The following is a 20,199-nucleotide window of genomic DNA, read 5'->3' as shown; positions in this document are numbered from 1 at the left end:
TCTATGGTTTTCCTCCTGGGCTAGAAAACTCTCAGGGCATCTACCTTAGGAAAAAATCATAGGTCAAAAACCACTATGCTTAAAATAAAAAATAATAATAAATAAATAAAAACATTATGCCAAAGACCTTCCCATGTGCCAGGCTCCCCCATCCTGCCTGTTCCAACTTCAGACTTACAACTTCTACTTCCATTTTTATATGTTGTAAGCCCTTGCCCCCATCAAATCCAATCTCTCAGGAGACATAAATAAAATACAACCAAAGTGGAATGGGAAAGAGAGAACATTACTGACAACAGTCATTCACATAGTTTATTCTCATTGGGCTGAAGGCAAGTAGGGAATATGAATCCTAAAGTTTGGGGATAGGAAACAAAGAAAAATTATTTCCTCATTCTCCCTGACTATACCTTTCAAGTCTTCTTCCTGGTTTATTACGTTATTTGGACAAACACACTTGACCACACCTCCTGACGTTACTCAATATTTGCTTGAGTGAAAGAGACTGAGGCAAACTGAAGGAGCAGCTCTCATTACCCTCTGTCCATCACCCAGTAAACAGCCAGCCATGTCCTCACCATTCCTGTACACTGCTGGAGAGATGAGACCATCACACCAGCTGCGCCTACTGGGGCTGCTATTGTTTTCTCTTATTCCAAGTCAACTATGCCAGATCTGTGGTGAGTATGGTTTGACCTAAAATCGCTCTAGCATGATAGTCTGAAGACTATTGACAGGGAGCTTTGTGTAGAGTTACCTGAGAAAAGACCCTATTCCAATTCTGTATGCTGTTGGACTCTATGAGTAATGTGAAGCGTGGCAGGAGATGGTGAGGAAAGTTCCACAATGTACGTTGTTTTAAGAGGGATCATAGATTCAACATTAACTTGCCTAACCCTTCTTCCTATGCTAAGATCCTTTCTACCACAACAGGCCTGCCCAGTAGCTGTCTATTCTTGTTCATTTTCAGTGATAGAAAATTCATGACCCAGAAATTATTCAAGATCGTGGAAAGGTGTCTTTTGATTCTGAGATGCAATCTATTTTTCTGAAGTTCAGCCTATGGGTTTTAGGTTAACTCCTTGTTTAACTACAAAGAAAAAAATAATGTTAATAATCTCTTTCAAATAACGAAGACTGTTCTCTTGTCATTATTCAGTTCAGATATTCCAAGCTACACAACTTCTTCTTTTCAACTCTTCCCCACAGGACATGGGTAGAAACCCATCATCTCTCCTCTGCACGTAGGCTCCAGAGAGTATGTGATTCTATTTCAAAAATACTAACTAAGAGAAAGAAAAACTGGGTTCAGGTGTAGTCTGACCGCTTAATAGCCAAATGATCCAATGTTTCTGAATTTTTTTAGCTTCGTCTATAAATGGAGGATAATCAGGGAAAGGTGTTGAAGCAGGTGATTTCTTAAAGTCCGGTATAGCTCACAGGTGCATGATTTCTCTCTTATAAGTCTTTACCCTGGAATTGAGCTTCAAACCAGTCCAAAGATGGTGCCACAATGTGGTGTCAGCTGTGGCTACATCTTCCTGGTCTCTACAGTCCACGAGAAGCAATCCATCGCACAGCAGAAACACTAAAGTTCCAAGTCTGCCAGCTCTAATTGTTCTTCCTGGCCTGTCATTTCTTCTGTTGTATCCTAAGAACAGGGGGTCTCCATGGAGGCTTTGGAGTTTCATTCATTGTACAAAATAATTAACTTTGTTTTTAGTGGTTAAGGAAGCTGATTTGAGCTGTTGACCAGGAACTAAAAAGTCTATTTCAGGGCCAGAAAATCCGCTAAACTGGATGCTTCCACGAAATCTCAGAGGTGACTCACAATTGTCCAGTTGTGCCTGTAACAAACCGTAACCCTTCTACAATCACTCCATTCAGATCTTCCCGACTCTCTCTTTTAAAGTGAAGAAAGGTGGGCAAGGAAAATAACACTTCCTGGACTCTCTAAGTATAGTGATCCTTAGAAACTCGAGTTGAGCTAGAGGTAATAATATGTACAGTGTTTTATAGCTTACTTAGTGGGTTTTTTTTTTGTCCAATATCCATGGAGTAGGTGTTAATATCCACCATTTCAACTGAAGTCAATAAAGTTACATAACTTGGGACTGCCCTGGCGGCGCAGTGGTTAAGAATCCTCCTGCCAATGCAGGGGGCACGGGTTCGAGCCCTGGTCTGGGAAGACCCCACATGCCGCGGAGCAACTAAGCCCGTGCGCCACAACGACTGAAGCCCGCGCGCCTAGAGCCCGTGCTCCACAACAAGAGAAGCCACCGCAGTGAGAAGCCCGTGCACCGCAACAAAGAGTAGCCCCCACTCGCCTCAACTAGAGAAAGCCCACGTGCAGAAACGAAGACCCAACGCAACCAAAAATCAATAAATTAAAAAAAAAACAAAAGAAAGTTACGTAACTTACCCCCAGTTATAAGTTAAGGAGCAAAGAATCCAGCCAAGGTCTGCCTGAACTCAGGGTTCATATTCTTCTCACGATTCCACAAACCCATGAGATAATCTGGAGATGGGTAGGATTTTCTTAAGATTATGGTCAAAGAATATTTAGAAATGTTTTCAGTGATAGTTAACTCTTCCTATTCTCCAGTTCCTGGGGGGTCCGGATTCTCCTTTTATTTCCACAATGTAATGGGACTCCCTCCATCCTTACCCCTGGGATTTGGACATGTCTTAGGCTAAAACCAGAAGGTTTTCCAAAGGGTCCATAATGCTGAATAACGATCTTGATGCCTGGCCAGTTGGGCAATCAGACAATGCAGCTTTGGACTCAATCACCAATGACACGTAGAATTTTTGCCTTCTTTCTCTTCTCTCTTCTTCCCTTCAGCATTAACCCAAGTGAATTAGAAGAAGATGGAGAAGGAAACAACTGACTCTATTGGGCTAGGCTCCAATTACCAAGGTCTCTTTAAGGATACCTTCTCTAGGCCTCAAATTAGGTAACGGTACTAGATCTACCAGGCAGGACTTATATTCTGCCAGGACACAATGGTAAGGCCGAATAGTTGTTAAAATAGTTAACACTTCCATGCTGGTTGGCAAAAAAAGTAATACCTGGCAGAGTGGGGCTCCAGACCCACCTTTGTATTGTTACAGCAACACTGCCAGCGACTACTGGAAGGGTCTATGCCTGTGCCATATCTGTTACTAAATCTTTTAATATCATCCCTGTTCCTAGCCCTAATATTTCATGAGTGTGTGTTTCTTATTTCCTCCCTCCCTTGCCACAGAGGTAAGCAGAGAAAACTGCTCCTATCTAAATCCTCTAGTAAACACAATGGTAAATGCAAACTATACCAAAGGAATCCAAAGTGCCAACATCCTGTTGACCTTCAGACTTGTTCAGATTCAGAACCAAAGGCTAGAACAACAGCTGACTCAACAAATTCAAGAAGATATAAAAAAAAGAGGTGAGTGCCTATATTCCCCGGAAGAGTTAGGAAAAGACTTACCTATCTATAAAGATGATCTCCAGTGAGTTCTAAAAATTGTGTGTCCAAAACATCCCTGATACATCAATCTTAGCTGTAGAAAACTTGAGGTGAACAGGGGTAGATATAAAATGTAGTACACATGAAACTTATTTAATGTTATAAACCAATGTTACCTAAATTTTTAAAAAATCTAACACAAGTATGTAGTGGGTTTTTTTTTGATAAGGTTCACATGAAATTCAAAAAAAATTTGAGATGACACAAAGGTACCTCAAAACATCAATCCCCTGCCACTTACTCTAGAGCTAGGCCTTCCTTCTTTGAGCCCTGAAAATCATATTCCTTCAAGAAGTTACAAGGAAAAGCAAAAGAAATGATAGATTCTCATCCATTAAGACTGTTATATGATATTGTTGAGTTCATGACCAGAGAGGGTGTGGACCACAACCAAGAAAGCTGACAGCAGAGAGGCAACCACAGAGCAACAGAGATGTGGACTGGGTTTGAGACCAGATTCCACTTTGAGCCTTTCTTTTCAATATCGAGCTTTAGCTTTCTAATGAGTATAAGGGGGAAATACACCACCCCCACCTACCTAACAATATCATTGTGAGAATTAGGAGCAGCCTGAGAGTTTGGACACTCTCTAAGGCAGAGCATACAAGTCAATTATTCCTATCCAGGAAAGACGGCACCCACAAGGAGAGAAAATCCCAAGGCTTTATTATTTATCTGTTTTTATTCTTTGTTCATTTTTATCAGGATTACACGATTCCAAAAAGAACCCATAATTTCATGGGAAAGATTAAGATCTCGCTTGCATTTATACAGTACTGCTAGAAAAGGCTCTGTTTTGGGGATAAAGAAGAGAACAACAAAATATTAGTAAAGAGTAGAACAGGAGAAAGGAGTGACAGCAATAGAAGTCTCCAGGAAGACAGGAGGCCAAAAAAATTATAAGCATGTACCTTGTTTAACTTGAATACTTTTCTTTTCAGAGCCAGAGATAACCTCAGGAGAGCTTGCCTTGGCTATCCTGGCTTTGGGAGCGTGTAAAAACTCTAGTGAAGTGTTTATACGTGATGCTCATCTGGTTAGCAAACTAGGAGAGAAATTCAAAGCAGAAATTGAGAATATGGGTGAGAACCAAATGTTCAGAGACCCTGGACATCCTTGTCTTTTCCTCTCCTGATTCAGAACTGTATGAAGTTTCCCCCTACTTTTTCCATCTCCTCTTCACTTCATTCATCCCACTGTACCTTTGAAGATCACTTTCCCTTCATCCTTCTTTCAACATGCATCTTGAGTTTTCTTTTCCAATATGTTCAACTGAGCATTGACCTTACGTAGGATGATGAATGCACACACCAACACACAAACATACAGGTCACAGTTCTCTAGTTCTCCAGAAGCTTGGCATTTAGACAAATTACACCAGAAACAGCTGAGCAATACAAGACACTGTGTCATAAGTATCAAAGCATATACATATGATTCTATAATATTACAAGGGCTAAAGATGGCAAAAAGTACTTTATCACTGGGAAAAATAGGTTGACCATCACAGCTGCTAGTGAGGTACATTCGTGCATTCTAGTCCTAACTGTGTAACCACCTGGACATCAGGATAGTATTTTTTTTCAATTTTTATTGGAGTAGAGTTGATTTACAATGTTGTGTTAGTTTCAGGTGTACAGCAAAGTGAATCAGCTATACATATACATATATCCACTCTTTTTCAGATTTTTTCCCACATAGGTCATTACAGAGTATTGCCCTGTGCTATACTCTGTAATGTATAACAGTAGGTTCTTATTAGTTATCTATTTTATATATAGTGGTGTGTATATGTCAGTCCCAATCTCCCAATTTATCCCTCCCCCCCTTATTCCTTGGTAGCCATAAGTTTGCTTTCTACATCTGTGACTCTACTTCTGTTTTGTAAATAAGTTCATTTGTACCCCTTTTTTAGATTCCACATATAAGCGATATCATATGACATTTGTCTTTCTGTGTCTGACTTACTTCACTCAGTATGACAATCTCTAGGTCCATCCATGTTGCTGCAAATGGCATTATTTCATTCTTTTTTATGGCTGATTAATATTCTATTGTATATATGTACCACATCTTTATCCATTCCTCCACTGACGGACATTTATGTTGCTTCCATGTCCTGGCTATTGTAAATAGTGCTGCAGTGAACATTGGGGTGCACGTATCTTTTCAAATTATGTTTTTTTCTGGATATATGCCTAGAAGCGGGATTGCCGGGAGTATTTTTTATAGCTTTAGCGCTGAACCTCCTCAGTTATAAAATGAAAGGAGTTGAGTTGAATTTGGTGGCCCTTCAGAACCTTTAAATTTCTCAACTTTGCCGATGCTATGAGCAGTATCTCCCCTCTGTTATTCACCTCTCTTTAAGTGTAAAGAAATGGAGATAAAGTAAGTAGAAATAAGTTAAAAATGTACTATTCCGGTACCACTTCCGTGAATAAGGTATTTCTTTTCTCTCTGCCAGAAACACACAGTGACCATCCACTGACTAACTATTACCAGCTCAGCCTGGCCCTCCTGGCCTTGTGTCTGTCCAATGGGAGCCACTCAATCACCAACGTCATTCCTTACTTCACTCCGGAAAATAAAAACTATTATTTTGGTGGCCAGTTCTCAGTAGGTGAGTCATTTAAACCCAATTCCCTTGGTTTCAAGGACACAGGCACCAATAGGCCTTGGCCTTTGAATTTTTCTACCTGTAAGTAGTTGAATTTTTTCTATCCTCTTTACTCTAGTCTCCTCAGAAGAGAATTTTTGTTTAGAAGAATGGATATTGAGTAGTATTTAAGCCTCTTTGTAGATGTGCAGTATAGTAGAAAGACGTGGTTCCTGCTCACACTTTTGAGTAACCAACAGATGTTAACTCTTGACTTTAATTTTCCCATCTTTAAAATGAGGACAGATCATGAGACTCTTCAGATAAGACATCTTAGGAACTATAAATGTTAGAGAAAGGGAATGCAGTGGAATTCATTTATCTCAACCCTGCCCCTTTCTCTCATCTATTGGGACCATTTGGATGTGTGGGATTACTTGAATAATAGAACCTCTCCAGTGGTCAGGCCCAATATTTTGATCAATAAAGTGCGTATCCACCATGGAGAAGGACCAGAAATTTCCCACTGGATCCGCTTACACATCCAAAAAGAAGTCCCCTTAAGACAAGCAGCGTTGTTGCCCTAGGGGCCCAGATCCACAAGCTCATTTTTCTCCAAGAAGTTCAAAGAAAACCACCATTCAGTGTCTCAGGATAGTAAGGAGAAAGTGAGCTTCTTATACTCCTTCTTCTATGAGAGAGGGAAGGCACCGTGCTTAAAGAACATAGAGGCAACCAAGTAACGAGCCAGGAAAAAAAGACCTTATCCTCCATCCTTCCAGTCTCTTGCCTCCTCCTCCCCATTAAGAAGGTTTACTGAATAAACCGCTCTCAAGCGCTATTTCTTAATCAGTCTAATGGAAACCTTGGAACTTTACAAAGACATATTTGTTTGGAGTATTATCCTGGGTTTTCTCAATTTCTTTGCCAATATGGCTAAAAGATAAAAAAAGATGAGAACAACCAGTGTGTAAAAGCAGACCATTCACGTGTTTGCACCTACAAATCCATATGTGTTTCTATGACCAAGATGTGAGTTTCTGAGTACAGGGTACATGGCTATTCAACATAAGGAAAGAATCTTGCAATATTTGAGAGGCTAGTGCCAGAGGGATGACTGCTGTACCCTGAAATTCTTCCCTCCCATCATTAACGAGCATGAGCAACCATCCCTGTTTGCCCAGATTTGTCCTGTTGTTAGTACTGAAAGTCCCACATACCAGGAAGCTACTCAGTCCGGGGTGAACCAGCATGGTTAGTCACCCTACCACCGGTGTTTTGCTTCCCGACAGATACTGGAGCAATGGCTGTTCTTGCCCTAACCTGTGTGAAGAGGAGAATAGAAAAGGAGGAGATTGAAGCAGATATAAAGGATTTAAACAAAACCAATGTTTATATAACATCCCTGGTAAATAAGATTCTGTCTGCAAAAAATGATGGTCTCTTTGGAAACATATTTAGCACAGGAGAAGCTATGCAGGTAAGTCAGAGCGTAAACCAAGAGACAGGGAAGGGATTCACGGAGAAAAGCAACATCTTCATCCTCCCTTACTGGCCTCCTAAAGACTTATTATCCATTCTGTTTCCTATACTGACTTTGATCTCACTCATGTGATTCCCCTCCCCTGCCTGAAACGTATTCTCCTCTCCTTTACCTTTCCATATCCGATGCTTCTATGAAGCGCTTCCTGACTCCATTTAAGAAATTCTACAGCCTGTTACAATCTATCTTGTTGTTTTATCACATGCAGTTTCACACTTTACCATATACCATTGTTTGGCGTTTCACCTTACCTCCCAAATTAGGTTACTGGTATGGAAATAATAAGTGGTAGTGGCAGCTGGTATTTATTGACATTAAGTCATTAATGCACAACCACCCAGTGAAGAAAGAATTATTATCTCTATTTCCTAGGAAGTAATAATAATGAGTGTGAATCATGGAGTACCGGTAACTTGCCTAATAGTACAAAGCCAAAGAGCGATGCAGATTGTGATAGGACTGAAATAACTGGTTTCAAAACTCATACTCAATGCCAACACTACCCTGTATATGTTCTTTGAAGACTGAGAATTTATTCCTGCATTTACTCACTGATCAACTCAACTCTAAGGGGTTATACAAGAGGAGACGAAGAAAGGTTTATAGAAAAAAAAAAAAGATTTCACCGAGTCTTTGGTATGAATTTGGGTCTGCTAGGCTGACTCAGGGTGAGAGGACTTTCAAAGGGAGAGAAGAAGCAAGGACAAAGGACAAAGGTACAAAAGAACATTCCATATTTTAGGAAGATCAAAATGTTCAGCACAAGGTGCTTGGGAAAAATTACAAGACGAGGCTGATGATGTAAGCAAGGGTCCAGTCATAAAGAGTGTTCATACTGTTGTTTCTGTTCACACTTGATAAGTTTGAAATTAATATAAAACCGTGGTTTCCCATTCTGGCTGCACGTTTGAATCACCTGGAGGAGCTTTTATAAAATACTAATGTTTACACCCCGCACCAACCAGTTAATACAGAAATTTAGGGGTGGAACATGGGCTTTGGTCTTGTTTAAAAACCCTACAGGTGGTATTCATTCACAGCAGGACCAAGAGCTGCTTACCTACCAGTTTATAAGAGAAGATAAAATATGATGAGTTTTTTTTTTAATATCCCACAAATGCTGGTTGACTACTTGGTTATCTTTAAGAGACTTCAAGAAAAAAGGAAAAGGAGAACTGTCCTTCCTTGGGAAACCACAGAGCAACATCTTCAAGTTTAGTCCATTTTAGTCCTTGTCTTACTCACTCTAATACCCTCTTAATTTTTCCTACCCTGTAATTCTGCCCCTTCAGTCCGGTTTATATCTGCTGCCTGGACAGTTTCTGTTCAAGAACCTGTTAGACTTCCCACTGTCAAGCAAATGATGGCAGACACCGCACCGTGAAATTCAAGAGTCTACCAATCTGGTCCCAACCTCCTTCTCCGGGCTGTCCTTCCACAATTGCCCAGAGTGTTCCCTCTACACCAGTTCTCCTAAGCCAGGAGGAATCCTCTGGGGATTTTACTAAAACGCATATACTCTCATCATGGCCAGGCCAGGCTCTGGCCATTCCTACTTTATCCCCTTTGGTCAGGTTGTTGCCTCCTCATGTCACCTACTGAAATGCCATCATACCACCAAGCCTATTCAAGTACTGCCTTCTCCACCAAGCCTTTCCTCAGTCTCACTAAATGTTTATGAGCTCTTCCTCTTTGGAACGGCCATGCCGCTAGATGCTTCTCTTAGGGCGTTCATCTTAGGGACTCCTTTACAAGAATCTGTTCACACTATTTATGGATTGCCTCCTATATGACAAGTACTGTTTCAGCATCAGTGGTACAAGAGTAAATACGGTAGAGAAAGTCTGTTCTCATTGACGCTATGAGAGTTCGTGTGATTTAACAATTTCCACCTCCCCACCCAAACTAGCTTATAAGCTTCTTGATGGCGGGAAAGGTATTTTAGTGATCTAAGGTGGTTCCTATGTAGTCAATGTCCAATGAAGATTTACTAAATTAGTTAGATGCAGGCTTTCCCGTTATGTGAAGTTTCTCTCATTTATTCTCATTCTCTCTCTCTCTCTCTCTCTCACGTTAGGCTCTGTTTGTCTCATCAAACTATTACAAAAATAAACGGAATTGCCAAGAAACTCTGCACACAGTACTTCACAACGTCTTTCAGGGAGCATTCCGTCTGCCAATTGCTGCAGCCCAGATCTTACCTGCCCTGATGGGAAAAACCTACTTGGATGTCAACAAAAACTGTTCTTGTGCCTGCAGTCCAGGTATAGCACTAATGAGCAAACTGTTTTGCCTTTCAGCATAACACCCAAAGTGTATGAGACTTAGGTTTCCTCAGGGACCAAAAGTGACCAGTTAAACCTCTGAAGCCTAACAGTTCCCAGATAGAACTCAGTCCTCCATATGTGATCATAACCACCGGAGGATTTGTCCTTAACAGAGTAGTAGATGCTGTTCTTGGTTCAAACACTGATGAACAAGGTAGACTTTATTAAAGGACGTCTATCTCCAAAGGGATGTTTTCTGACTGCTGGATACAGAGATTTTCTGAGCATCATTCCCATCCTAAAAAGTATGGTGTCGCTGACTTTTCATTATGCTCAATGAGTGGTCCCTCAGAGACATAAGACATTAATGTGGAAAGAATATGGCAGTATTATAAGAAAATTGCAGCATGAATCATTAATCAAACAACTGATTTTGCAACCAGGTACAAAGAAAGAAGACTTTTCCTTCTATCTATCTTGTTCATTTCTGGTTCAGGCACATGTAGGTCTAGGGATCTTAGACAAAATGTTTAACTTCTAAGCTTCAGTTTTCTACTATAAGAAATGCAAATGATAACAGTATGTAACATAGGTATTTGTAAGGACTGAAGGAGGAAATCCCTGTAAAACGATCAGTGCAGTGCCTGGCACATAATGTTTTCAATAAATGTTAAGAAATAAAAAGGCCCGGGATTGGCAAAAAACAGGGGAAGGGCACTAAGAGATACAAACTTCCTGTTGTAAAATAAATAATTCACGGGAATATAAAGTACAGCATAGAGAATATAGTCAATAATATTGTAATAACTTTGTATGGTGACAGATGGCTACTAGACTTTCCATGGTGATCAGTCCGTAATGAATATACATGTCGAATCGTTTTACACCTGAAACTAACATAATATTGTATGTCAACTACACTTCAGTAAAAAAATTAAAAGGCAAAAAAAAAAGGGGGTGGGAAGCATTGCTATATGCTGCACCAGAGCAAAAAAAAAAAAAAAAAACAACAGGAGCCCCTGTGGGAAACGGGAGATGGGGTAATTGAATTGCATAAAGGGAAAGAATCGTCGCATAGGGCTTGGATAGGTGTGCAGACTCTAACCTCATTTTTATTATTCCTTATAATAATTCTTCTCTGCCTTTCTGTCTCTGCCAGATAAATTCAACATCTCCACTGATAAGCCTGTACCTGTGACACCTACTATCTCGCCCTCGAATATTTCAGTCAACTACTCTGTGCGAATCAATGAAATTTTCAATTCCACCAAAGTCACCGTGAGAAAGGGTTCTGTCTTCCTTGATGTGATGATGGCAGCTCAGAAACAAAATAAGGCTGCATTTTGGTAGGTCTGTACATAACCTAAGGTTAAGGAATTTAATGTGATTATGACTCAGCAAGAATACATCTGCACCTGAATACAATGTACATTTAAAACACCTCCCGGTGAGTACTTTTGCTGTTCACCAACATCGCACAGCCGGGGTTAAAAAAAGGGAGGTGAAATTTTTCCTCCTCTAGCATGTAGCAAGTATTAAATTATTGCTCACTGAATAGATAAATAAGAACCAGGGATCCCTCTTCTGTCAGTTAAACTCCTTCAATAAATAGAACCTCTTAAGTCAGACATTTTGTGTCTGGAACAGTGGGTCTTAACTCTTTTTGAATCACTGACCCCTTTGAAAGTCAGATGAGTGGGATTCTCATCCCAGAAAAAGGAATATACACACAAAATGTGTCATTTAAAAAAAATTTTTATTTTATATTGGAGTATAGTTGATTAACAATGATGTGTTAGTTACAGGTGTACAGCAAAGTGATTCAGTTATACCCATAAAAGTGTCCATTCTTTTAAATTGTTTTCCCATCTAGGTTATTATAGAATATTGAGCTGAGTTCCCTGTGCTATACAGTAGGTCTCTGTTGGTTATCTATTTTAAATATAGTAGTGTGTACATGTCAATCCCAAACTCCCAGTCTATCCCCCACCCCCGCTACCCTTTACCCTTTACCCCTGGTAACCGTAAGTTAATTCTCTAAGTCTGTGAGTGCAAAACTTGTCATTTATGGTTTTTTTACATGTGCGGTTTTTATAATTTTTTTTTTTTTTTGGCTGCGTTGGGTCTTCATTGCTGCATGCAGTCTTTCTCTAGTTGCGTCAGGTGGGGGCTTCTCTTCGTTGCAGTGTGCTGGCTTCTCATTGCAGTGGCTTCTCTTGTTGCGGAGCATGGACTCTAGGTGCACGGGCTTCAGCAGTTGTGGCATGTAGGCTCAGCAGTTGTGGCTCGTGGGCTCTAGAGCACAGTCTCGGTAGTTGTGACACACCGGATTAGTTGCTCCGCGGCATGTGGGATCTTCCCGGACCAGGGCTTGAACCTGTGTCCCCTGCATTGGCAGGCAGATTCTTAACCACTGCACCAGCAGGGAAGTCCCCAAAACTTATTATTTAAATCAGAGGTTTTACAAATGCCTCCCCCACCTTTCAGGAGGTTCATGGACTCCTAGATTAAGGTTCCCTGACCTAGAGAGTTCAAATATTAAAATTAAGATATTGACTCTGCTTCTGAAAAATATGGCTTATTTGGCTCCTTAAACCTAACTGACAATAGCTTACTGTGTTTAATAACGTGCTGTAAGATGCGACAGAGAAAATCGTATATATATGAAAATATATGTCTATGTGTATATATTTAACCATAAAGCCTGCTTTTAAGTGTTCCCAGGAAGGTAGAGAAATGTGAGTAAAGAATGTGAAAAAGACATTGACTATGTCACTTTTTAATAAACAGGTATGAATTACTAAATTATCCTTTCCTGTTCCTCTTTCCTCAATGTCTCTAGGACAACCAATTAACACTTTCTTGTACTGCTTTAGTGTCTTCATCAGTTACTGTCTTGGGTAGAAGATTCGAAATTGTTGATGGCAAAGTGTCTACTATGGCGGGGAGGAGGGGCAGAAACCAGGGGAATCATTTCTCTAATTTTGCATGGATTGTAGAGGGCCTGCATCAGAATGACCTGGAATGTTTATAAAATGTGCAGATTCCTGGTCCCAGCCCAGACCGACAGAATCAAGGTGTCTGGGGATAGGGCCAGGAGATCTGCGTATTCTGAAGCATCTTCAAGTGATTCGTAGGTATGTTAAAGTTTGAGAAACGCCCATGGAGAGTTGCCTTCGACCATCCTAAGTTCCTGTAACCCATTCACTGTCCCCCACAGTTTCGAAATGGAGGACGGCCCATGGGGGCCCTACATCACCTCTGTTCAGAACACAAGCGCCAACAATAATGACAGAACCTACTGGCAACTTCTGAGCAATGGCCAACCGCTGAGCCAAGGTAAGGGAGAGTACGACAAACAACGCTACGGAGTGAGATGCCCAAAGCATTCAGGTGTGAGGGGGTAAGCTTTGGCGGGGAACATGCCAAGGAGCTGGGAGAGCCATATCCATTATCTGATGATTTGGTGGTCAAATCATTTGACCCACTTCTCCTTCTTCTTCCTTTTCAGGAGCTGGGAGTTATGTTGTCAAAAATGGAGAATATTTGGAGGTTCGTTGGAGCACATACTAATAAACCCAAACCATCCTCAGCTGGGTCTAACCCATTTGTAGTGAGATTCCATGCGGAAATTGATCTTACACCTTCCTTTTCACTTATCTCGACCCCAATAGCATAGTCAATAACCTCTAATTCTCACTTCGCATGTTCAATAAAAGATCAACAACTATACAAAAAGAGCATGTTCTAATAATTTCATAGCAAAAGGGAATTACTATTAGAGAGAAGACTACCTCAGGAGGAAACAAAGTGAAAGAGATTAGACCCACTTGTCTAATAAACTGAGTTCTACTCAAGGTTTCCCTGCTAACTATCTGGGTGACCTTGGGCAACTGGGGAAAATGGAGATAAAGTTCTAGGTTTAATGGTGCAGCAGCAACCAATGAGATCAAGGAGAAAGTTCATACATAGGGAGACTGAGCTTTCTGAGACCCAGGTGCAAGGGAGGAACTGAGTGGACATATCGGCCTCATACAGGCAGTGGGTAGAGAGAAAAATATTGCCCTGGAGAAAGGGAGAAATGCGAGGCTTACACATAAAAGTCAGTCCACAACATTTGAGGAACACTTTCATCCCCTCCTCCAGCTGCCTCCCCTGGGTCCCACTTGTTCTCCCACATTTATTTTCCTTTCATTTCACCATAAAAATCACCCTTATAGTCATATCATCAAAATACACATGTAAAAAAAAAATGACTCCAATGTTTATTTCAGCAGAATTCACTTTAAAGAAAAAGTTGAATTGTGTCTTAGCATGAGCTGGGTTACACCTCTTACTGAGTACCTGAGCTAGGTGCACATTCAGTCCGGAACCAGAAGTGCCTTTAAGAAGCTGGAGGACAAAAGGTGCTTCAGATAAAGCATAAAGTAATCCATTTAAAATCACCTCCAAAAGAAAGAGCCCTTTAGGTAGAATTAGTTAACTTATTTCAAAAATGCCTTCTTCATTGCTCCTTGTGCTTTCATGATACTCTTCTCCCCCTCCACCAGTAACCCTGATTCCTACACACAGTAACCCTCTTCCTACACACTGCTTTCTGGCACTGATCTTCAACTCTCAGGTTCAGCTCTGCCCTGGCCTTCATTAACCGGGTGTGACAGATGCCTTCACAGCTACACAGCAAGGGATTCCATCCTCTTGGGTCTGTGTCACATCTTGAAAGCAAATTAGAGACCGGGGGGTCTCCATGGTGCTGTGAGCATGCAGTACCAGCTGTCAGATCTATTTGTAGACTACATAATCTATGTGAAATTGAAGGATAATGGTTTAGGTCACAAATATGCAAACTATTAGGACTGGCATTGCTGTCCATCACAGTGTGACCATACAGTTTATCATCCAACCATAACTCTGTTAAGAGTGAAAGTGAACATTATTAATAAATATACTCAGAAAAAAAAAACCAGATTAAAAACTGTGACTATCCTGGGAAAACCAGAACATATGGTCAATGTTGTCCATAAAGGAAGCTCAAGCAAAAAATATAAACACAGGGGCTTCCCTGGTGGCGCAGTGGTTGAGAGTCCGCCTGCCAATGCAGGGGACATGGGTTCGTGCCACGGTCCGGGAGGATCCCACATGCCATGGAACGGCTGGGCCCATGAGCCATGGCTGCTGAGCCTGCGCATCCGGAGCCTGTGCTCCGCAACGGGAGAGGCCACAACAGTGAGAGGCCCACGTATTGCAAAAAAAAAAAAATATATATATATATATATATATATACACAAATATGTCAAAATAACAGGAAATATTGCCCCTGAAATAACCAACGAAACTGAATCTCAATGTAACAAAGTTGCAGTGGGTCTCTCCAACATCCCTAACTCTCTCTCAATGATTCTAGCTCATTTTCTGTAATATTCAGTCAATACCAGTAAAGCACCCAATTTATGTTAGGCCTATTTTCCCAAATGTGGTACAAGAAATTAAACTCATTGGTATACCAACATGGAGTCAAGGAACATGCCATCACAACATTAAAGTCATTTTCTTTTCAATTCTCATTTAATTCTGATTGGATTAAATATCAAACCTCACTTTATGCCACTATGTTTTCCAACACTCCCCTGTAGCACTGCTAACCTCCGTTTCTGATGGAGAAAGATGAGTTTCTCCCAGCCCATGGTCTTTAAGTAGAAGGTAGTAACACTGTAGTCTGATAGGAATGCCTTCAATCTCTGAGACAGACATGAAGGTCAATGGAATAACGTTTCTTTAGCATTCCACTAACATTGGCCAGTGAAACCTAGCTCTGGCCACACACTTGCATTTGGAGAAGATCCTATAGCTTGAGATTATGTCAGAACCTAGACTGAGTCTCAGGGGAGAAACTTACACCTGCAAAGAAGTAATCAACACAAATAAACCTTTCAGATGTCCAGAGAGAATCTCAGTGCTTTGATACCAGAAAATGAGGCACAGGAAAAAACAAACAAGGAAATAAATCAATAAGTCCAGTCAAGAGTTAACCAAAGACTATCAAAACATACACTTTAAGAAACTATAGAGGAGATTGGTTCAAGATGGCGGAGTAGAAGGACGTGCTCTCACTCCCTCTTTCAAGAGCACCGGAATCACAATTAACTGCTGAACGATCATCGACAGGGAGACACTGGAACTCATCAAAAAAGATACCCCACATCCAAAGACAAAGGAGACGCCGCAATGAGATGGTAGGAAGGGCACAATCACAATAAAATCAAATCCCATAACTGCTGGGTGGGTGACTCACAAACTGGAGAACACTTCTACCACAGAAGTCCACCCACTGGAGTGAAGGTTCTGAGACCCACGTCAGGCTTCCCAACCTGGGGGTCTGGCAACGGCAGGGGGAATTCCCAGAGAATCAGACTTTGAAGGCTAGCGGGATTTGACTGCAGGACTTTGACAGGACTGGGGGTAACAGAGACTCCACTCTTGGAGGGCACACACAAAGTAGTGTGTGCATCGGGACCCGGGGAAGGAGCGGTGACCCCATAGGAGACTGAACCAGACTTACCTGCTAGTGTTGGAGGGTCTTCTGCAGAGTCGGGGGGTGGCTGTGGCTCACCGTGGGGACAAGGACACTGGCAGCAGAAGTTCTGGGAAGTACTCCTTGGCGTGAGCCCTCCCAGGGTCCGCCATTAGCTCCTCCAAAGAGCCCCGCTAGACTCGAGTGTTGGGTCGCCTCAGGCCAAACAACCAACAGAGAGGGAACCCAGCCCCACCCATCAGCAGACAAGTGGATTAAAGTTTTACTGAGCTCTGCCCACCAGAGCAACAGTCACCTCTACCCACCACCAGTCCCTCCCATCAGGAAACTTCCACAACCCTCTTAGATAGTCTCATCCACCAGAGGGCAGACAGCAGAAGCAAGAAGAACTACAATCCTGCAGCCTGTGGAACAAAAACCACATTCACAGAAAGACAGACAAAATGAAAAGGCAGAGGACGTGGTACCAGATGAAGGAACAAGATAAAACCCCAGAAAAACAACTAAATGAAGTGGAGATAGGCAACCTTCCAGAAAAACAGTTCAGAATGATGACAGTGAAGATGATCCAGGACCTCAGAAAAAGAATGGAGGCAAAGGTCGAGATGATGCAAGAAATGTTTAAAAAGGACCTAGAAGAATTAAAGAACAAACAAACAGAGATGAACAACACAATAACTAGAAGGAATCAATAGCAGAATAACTGAGGCAGAAGAATGGATAAGTGACCTGGAAGACAGAATGGTGGAATTCACTGCTGTGGAACAGACTAAAGAAAAAAGAATGAAAAGTAATGAAGACAGCCTAAGAGACCTCTGGGACAACATTAAATGCAACAACATTCACATTATAGGGGTCCCAGAAGGAGAAGAGAGAGAGAAAGGACCCGAGAAAATATCTGAAGAGATCATAGTCAAAAACTTCCCTAACATGGGAAAGGAAATAGCCACGCAAGTCCAGGAAGCACAGAGAGTCCCATACAGGATAAACCCAAGGAGAAACACGCCGAGACACATAGTAATCAAATTGGCAAATATTAAAGACAAAGAAAAATTATTGAAAGCAGCAAGGGAAAAACGACAAATAACATACAAGAGAACTCCCATAAGGTTAACAGCTGACTTCTCAGCAGAAACTCTACAAGCCAGAAGGGTGTGGCATAATATACTTAAAGTAATGAAAGGGAGGAACCTACAGCCAAGATTACTCTACCTGGCAAGGATCTCATTCAGATTTGATGGAGAAATCAAAAGCTTTACAGACAAGCAAAAGCTAAGAGAATTCAGCACCACCAAACCAGCTGTACAACAAATGCTAAAGGAACTTCTCTAAGTGGGAAACACAAGAGAAGAAAAGGACCTACAAAAACAAACCCAAAACAATTAAGAAAGTGGTCATAGGAACATACATATCGATAATTACCCTAAACTTGAATGGATTAAATGCTCCAACCAAAAGACACAGGCTTGCTGAATGGATACAAAAACAAGACCCATATATATATGCTGTCTACAAGAGACCCACTTCAGACCTAGGGACACATACAGACTGAAAGTGAGGGGATGGAAAAAGATATTCCATGCAAATGGAAATCAAAAGAAAGCTGGAGTAGCAATACTCATATCAGATAAAATAGACTTTAAAATAAAGACTGTTACAAGAGACAAGGAAGGACACTACATAATGATCAAGGGATCAATCCAAGAAGAAGATATAACAATTATAAATATATAAATACCCAACATAGGAGCACCTCAATACACAAGGCAACTGCTAACAGCTCTAAAAGAGGAAATTGACAATAACACAATAATAGTGGGGGACTTTAACACCTCACTTACACCAATGGACATATCATCCAAACAGAAAATTAATAAGGAAACACAAGCTTTAAATGATACAATAGACCAGATAGATGTAATTGATATTTATAGGACATTCCATCCCAAAACAGCAAATTATACTTTCTTCTCAAGTGTGCACGGAACATTCTCTAGGATAGGTCATATCTTGGGTCACAAATCAAGCCTCAGTAAATTTAAGAAAACTGAAATCATATCAAGCATCTTTTCTGACCACAACGCTATGAGATTAGAAATGAATTGCAGGGGAAAAAAACGTAAAAAAACACAAACACATGGAGGCTAAACAATACGTTACTGAATAACAAAGAGATCACTGAAGAAATCAAAGAGGAAATCAAAAAATACCGAGACAAATGACAATGAAAAGATGACAATCCAAAACCTATGGGATGCAGCAAAAGCAGTTCTAAGAGGGAAGTTGATAGCTATACAAGCCTACCTCAAGAAACAAGAAAAATCTCAAATAAACAATCTAAGCTTACACCTAAAGGAACTAGAGAAAGAAGAACAAACAAAACCCAAAGTTAGCAGAAAGAAAGAAATCATAAAGATCTGAGCAGAAATAAATGAAATAGAAACAAAACAATAACAAAGATCAATAAAACTAAAAGCTGGTTCTTTGAGTAGATGAACAAAATTGATAAACCATTAGCCAGACTCATCAAGCAAAAGAGGGAGAGGACTCAAATCAATAAAGTTAGAAATGAAAAAGGAGAAGTTACAACAGACACCACAGAAATACAAAGCATCCTAAGAGACTGCTACAAGCAACTCTAGGCCAATAAAATGGACAACCTGGAAGAAATGGACAAATGCTTAGCAAGGTATAACCTTCCAAGACTGAACCAGGAAGAAATAGAAAATATGAAGAGACCAATCACAAGTAATGAAACTGAAACTGTGATTAAAAATCTTCCAACAAACAAAAGTCCAGTACCAGATGGCTTCACAGATGAATTCTATCAAACATTTAGAGAAGAGCTAACACCCATCCTTCTCAAACTCTTCCAAAAAATTGCAGAGGAAAGAACACTCCCAAACTCATTGTATGAGGCCACCAACACCCTGCTACCAAAATCAGACAAGGATACTAAAAGAAAATTACAAACAAAAGAAGATTACAGACCAATATCACTGATGAATATAGATGCAAAAATCCTCAACAAAATACCAGCAAACAGAATCCAACAACACATTAAAAGGATCATACACCATGATCACGTGGGATTTATCCCAGGGATGCAAGGATTCTTCAATATACGCAAATCAATCCATGTGATACATCATATTAACAAATTGAAGAAGAAAAACCATATGATCATCTCAATAGATGCAGAAAAAGCTTTTGACAAAATTCAACACCCATTTATGATAAAAGCTCTCCAGAAAGTGGGCATACAGGGAACCTACCTCAACATAATAAAGGCCATATATGACAAACCCACAGCAAACATCATTCTCAATGGGGAAAAACTGAAAGCATTTCCTCAAAGATCAGGAGCAAGACAAGGATGTCCACTCTCACCACCATTATTCAACATAGTTTTGGAAGTCCTAGCCATGGCAATCAGAGAAGAAAAAGAAATAAAAGGAATACAAATTGGAAAAGAAGAAGTAAAGCTGTCACTGTTTGCAGATGACATGATACCATACATAAAGAATCCTAAAGATGCCACCAGAAAACTATTAGAGCTAATCAATGAATTTGGTAAAGTAGCAGGATACAAAATTAATGCACAGATATCTCTTGCATTCCTATACACTAATGATGAAAAATCTGAAAAAGAAATTAAGGAAACACTCCCATTTACCATTGCAACAGAAAGAATAAAATACCAAGGAATAAACCTACCTAGGGAAACAAAAGACCTGTATGCAGAAAACGAT

At 40.6% G+C, this 20,199-nt stretch overlaps 1 protein-coding gene across 1 annotated transcript; it reads left to right on the top strand.

The window, feature by feature from the left end:
* Positions 1-601: 601 nt before the first annotated feature.
* Positions 602-13,488, top strand: TCN1 (transcobalamin 1). Its single transcript, XM_032640517.1, has 9 exons — positions 602-680; positions 3,249-3,428; positions 4,451-4,591; positions 5,974-6,129; positions 7,398-7,585; positions 9,726-9,912; positions 11,075-11,261; positions 13,136-13,254; positions 13,427-13,488. Exons 1-9 carry the CDS (start codon positions 602-604, stop codon positions 13,486-13,488), a joined length of 1,299 nt encoding a protein of 432 aa, XP_032496408.1.
* The last annotated feature ends 6,711 nt before the right edge of the window (positions 13,489-20,199 follow it).

This window comes from Phocoena sinus, chromosome 8, assembly GCF_008692025.1.
Source record: "Phocoena sinus isolate mPhoSin1 chromosome 8, mPhoSin1.pri, whole genome shotgun sequence".
NCBI lineage: Eukaryota > Metazoa > Chordata > Mammalia > Artiodactyla > Phocoenidae > Phocoena > Phocoena sinus.
The sequence above is the reverse complement of the archived record's forward strand: the minus strand, read 5'-3'. Positions and strand labels throughout refer to the sequence as shown.